Genomic DNA, 4,744 nt, shown 5'->3' with positions numbered 1-4,744 from the left:
ATTGCATATTATTATTCAACAAACATTGTTTGTGGTCATCTTTCTTTAAATTTTTTTTTCAACGTTTTTTATTTATTTTTGGGACAGAGAGAGACAAAGCATGAACGGGGGAGGGGCAGAGAGAGAGGGAGACACAGAATCGGAAACAGGCTCCAGGCTCTGAGCCATCGGCCCAGAGCCCGACGCGGGGCTCGAACTCCCGGACCGCGAGATCGTGACCTGGCTGAAGTCGGACGCTTAACCGACTGCGCCACCCAGGCGCCCCTGTGGTCATCTTTCTTTAGTAGAACCTCTGCTCCAAGAAAGCAGAGGTTTTTGCTTGTTTCAGGCACTGCTATGAATCCAGAACTTAAATCTGCGTGTGGCACAAAGTTGACATTCGCTACACCTTCATTGGATGGGTGAATGAATTGTCTAAAACCCAGAGCCTCAAACCTGGATGGTTGAGGCTGACGTGTGGAGGACAGTCTCACTTACTGGCAAAGGATGGCATTGCCGTTCGGCTCTATTAGGCAAGAGAGAATCACAAGAGTAGTTAGGAGACCCTCAAGCCAGAGGTCGGCAACCTCTTTCTCTAAAAAGCCAGATAGTAAATATTTCAGGCTGCATGGGCCATATGGTCTGTATCACAAACAACTCTGTGTCATTGTAGTGTGAAATCAGCCACGGGCAACGTGTAAACAAGTGATTGTGACTTATGCTCCAATTAAACTGTATTTATGGGCACTGGAATTTGAACTTAATTTTGCATTATGTGTCACAAAATATTATTATTTTTCTGATTTTTTTCAATGATGTAAAATGTAAAAAACCATTCTAGACCTGCAGGTCACACGAAATTAGATGGTGGAGCCGATTTGGGCTGCCGTTTTCTGACCAACACTATTAACAATCTCCAAGTGACTCCAAGTGTGGGAGAAGAATTCAATTTCCAGGGAGACTAGCCAGAAGATTATTCATTTTTAAAGACGTATTATTTGTAATATGACTTCATGAATATTCATGGTGATTTTTGCATTCTAGGTACTTTTATAGCCAATATGCCTGGGTGAGAAAGCACAGGGCAGTAGCCAAGTGAGAAGAGCCAATCTCTAGGCTGGGTATGCCAAATCCACTAACCCATACTTCCTCCCTCTGAGAAAGAGAGAGCCCCACGTGGGAGGAAGGAATGGCAGGCAATCATAGATAGGGTGACACAGGAATCAGGCTGATAAAGGTGTTAAGCCTGAGACTTTGTTTCTTGTGCGGGCCAGTTAGCTCTTGACTGAAGTCTGCACCTCTGGCCCCAGGCGCCTGTCTTGTGTAGGTTGGAAAGGTGGGCAGGGGGGAATCTCACAGGAGGAGCATTTCCAACCCAATGCCTTTCTGACCACAGGAGAGGTGAGCCATTTTACCCATCAAAACATCAGACGGCATTAATGTCTCTGGCCAAGGTGCTGGACTTTGTGATCTCTGGAGGTGTATTGTGGGAGGGACAGGACAAGAGATGACAAGATGTCACTTTGGACTGAAAAAGGATATATTGGGGAAAACGGTAGAATGAAAAAATTCCAAACATATACAGAAGTAGAGAACAAAGTAAACTGAGCCCCTAGTTACCCCATCACCCAGCTTCAAGGGCTGTCACCTCATAGCCAAACCTGTTTCATCCATAGCCCAACCTTAGATGATTGGAGCAAATTCTAGATATCATGTCATTTCATTAGGCAAAGGCTATTTTGATTACACAGGAATTCATTATTTAGAATGCTAAAACTACTCAAAATTCATTTAGAAAAGTGAAAAAATAAGCAAAAGAAAAGCAACAAAAATAATCCATGTTTTTACCACCAAGAGGTAATCATTGTTAGCCATTTTTCCTTCTATTTTTTAAAGAACAAAAAAGTATCTTACTATACATAGCTTTAGGAGCTTGATTTTCCCCCTCCTTGATATAGCTATGACACATCTTTCCATGTTAATAAATATACATCTACATTATAGCTTTTTGGGGGGCTGGGTACAGTATACTTTATTGACTGTACATGACAAGGTAGGTCTCCCCAAGTCCCTCCCCTTCTTCAGAGGGTCTAGGATGGAAACTGTAGAGGTTGGGAGATTATCAGCGTGTTGGGGGATGAGTTGGGGTAAGGACTCCCCAGCAACTGAGGGCCTCTCTCTTCCTCTTGCTCTCACTGGGGCTGGTGGTCCAGGGGGCTCTTGCTCCTTGGAGGCTCTGGGGACCATAATGTTGCTGTAGCCAAATTCATTGTCATACCAGGAAAGGAGCCTGACAAAGTGGTCATTGAAAGCAATGCCAGCCCCAACATCACAGGTGGAGGAGTAGGTGTCTCTGTTAAAGTTGCAGCAGACAATCTGGTCCTCAGTGTAGCCCAGGGTGCCCTTGAGGGGACCCTCTGACAACTGCTTTGTCACCTCTTTGATATCATCATGTTGGGCAGCTTTCTCCAGGCAGCAGGTCAGATCGATGACTGACACATTGTGGGTGGGGACAAAGAAGGCCATGCCAGTGAACTTCCCATTCAGATCAGGGATGATCTTGCCTACAGCCTGGGCAGTGCCAGTATAAGCAGGGATGACATTCTGGGCAGCCATTATGCTGCAGCTCCCCAGAGGGGCCATCCATGATTTTCTGGGTGGCGGTGACAGCATGGACTGTGGTCATGAATCCCCCCACAATGCTGAAGTTGTCATAGATGACCTCGGCCAGAGGGGCCAAGCAGTTGGTGGTGCAGGAGGTGTTGCTGACGATCTTGAAGGAGTTGCCATACTTCTCACGGTTCACACCCATCACAGACATGGGGGCATCAGCAGAAGGGGCAGAGGGGATGACCCTCTTCATCCCACCTGTCAGGTGAGCTCCAGTCTTCATGGTGGTGGAGACCCCAGTGGACTCCACAGCACACTTAGCACCAGCATCAGCCCATTTGCTGTTGGTGGAATATCGCTCTTGGAAGATGGAGATGGGCTTTCCATTAATGACATGTGTCCCATTCTCAGCCTTGACTGTGCCGTGGAATTTGCCATGGGTGAAATCATAACAAAACATGAAGACCATGTAGTTGAGGTCAATGAAGTGGTCACTGATGGCAACAATATCTACTTTTCCAGAGTTAAAAGCAGCCCTGGTGACCAGGCATCCGATATGGCCAAATCCGTTTACTCTGACCTTCACCATTGTGTCTTGGGGACACTGCTGGCCCTGCACCAGAAGATGTGTCTGTCTAGTGAATGGGGAGGACCAGAGTGCATTACAGTTCTTAATGGCTCTGTATGTATCCACAATGTGACGCTTCCTTATTCTTAAAACCATGTCCTTATTGGTGTGTATTTAGGTTAATTAAAACATTTTGACTATTATAATTACCTTGTAATAAACATTTTTGACCAGATATCTCATACCCTTGTTTGATCATTTCCTTTGGATGAATTACAGGAGGTAGAATTCCTAGGGCCAAGGCCTCCACATATTTAGAGATTTTTATTCATATTGCCAAGATGCTTTCTAGTACGGTGATACTAAGGTCATACCAAGTAAACCAGGAATGCAGAAGAGCGCCTGTTTGTCGCATCCTCACCAGCAGGGAGTATTGATATTCCTCTACCCTTTGCCAATACGATCGGTTGAAAAATGTATCTTGTCATTTTCATTTGCATTTCTTTGATCACTAGGGAGGCTATTTTGAAAATGTTGGCTGGCCGAATTTTTGGATTTATTTTTTAAATTTATTATGGAAATTAAAAAAAAAACATAAATGCAGAGACCAATCCTTCTGTAGCCATCACCCCACTTCAACATTTACAACATGTGGCCAGTCGTGCTTCGCTTACATCATCCTCCTTCCCCTTCACATACATGACATATACACCACATTGGTTTATTTAAAAAAGTATTTTTAATTTTTTAAATTTGAGATAGAGAGGAGAGCATGAGTGGGGGAGGGGGCAGAGGGAGGGAGGGAGAGAGAGAGAGAGAGAGGGAGAGAATCTCAAGCAGGCTCCACTATCAGTGCAGAGCCGGATACAGGACTCAGTCCCATGACCTATGACTCGCTACCCGAGTAGAAATCAAGAATCTGTCACTCAACCAACTGAGTCACCCAGGGGCCCCTGTACCACATTATTTTAAATCAAATCTCAAGCATCATATCCATTATACATTTTCAGTATACATACTACATGCAAAAGGATTCTTTATTTTGTTATCACAGAGCTGTGATATTACTACCAAACTTAAAAATAACAACAATTGGGGTTGCCTGAGTGGCTCAGTTGGCTAAGTGTCCAATTCTTGATCTCACCTCAGGTCTTGATTTCAGCATCATGAGTTCAACCCTGTATTGAGCTCCATGCTGGGTGTGAAGCTGACTTAAAAAATAATAATAATAACATAACAATAATTTGTTAATACACCCGCAAGTATCCAGTGTTCAGATATGTTTGTTTCATGTTTGTTTGTTTATTTAAAAATTTTTCTTTAAATCTTTATTTATTTCAGGGGCGCCTGGGTGGCTCAGTCAGTTTCTTGTCCGACGTCGGCTCAGGTCATGATCTCACGGTCCGTGAGTTCGAGCCCCGCGTCGGGCTCTGTGCTGACAGCTCAGAGCCTGGAGCCTGCTTCAGATCCTGTGTCTCCCTCTCTCTCTGCCCCTAACCCACTCGCATTCTGTCTCTGTCTCTGTCAAAAATAAATAAACATTAAAAAATTAAAAAAAAATCTTCATTTATTTTTGGGAGAGAGACA

General features: G+C 44.2%; 1 protein-coding gene across 1 annotated transcript; it reads right to left on the bottom strand.

The window, feature by feature from the left end:
* Positions 1-268: 268 nt before the first annotated feature.
* On the bottom strand, positions 269-4,532 carry LOC101101594 (glyceraldehyde-3-phosphate dehydrogenase-like). The gene is given in 2 exon segments (XM_011287646.4): positions 269-2,590; positions 2,592-4,532. Coding segments are annotated over 2 exon segments (1,335 nt in total). The 5' UTR covers positions 3,314-4,532; the 3' UTR covers positions 269-1,977.
* Between the last annotated feature and the right edge of the window lie 212 nt (positions 4,533-4,744).

This window comes from Felis catus, chromosome D2, assembly GCF_018350175.1.
Source record: "Felis catus isolate Fca126 chromosome D2, F.catus_Fca126_mat1.0, whole genome shotgun sequence".
Lineage (NCBI taxonomy): Eukaryota > Metazoa > Chordata > Mammalia > Carnivora > Felidae > Felis > Felis catus.
The sequence above is the reverse complement of the archived record's forward strand: the minus strand, read 5'-3'. Positions and strand labels throughout refer to the sequence as shown.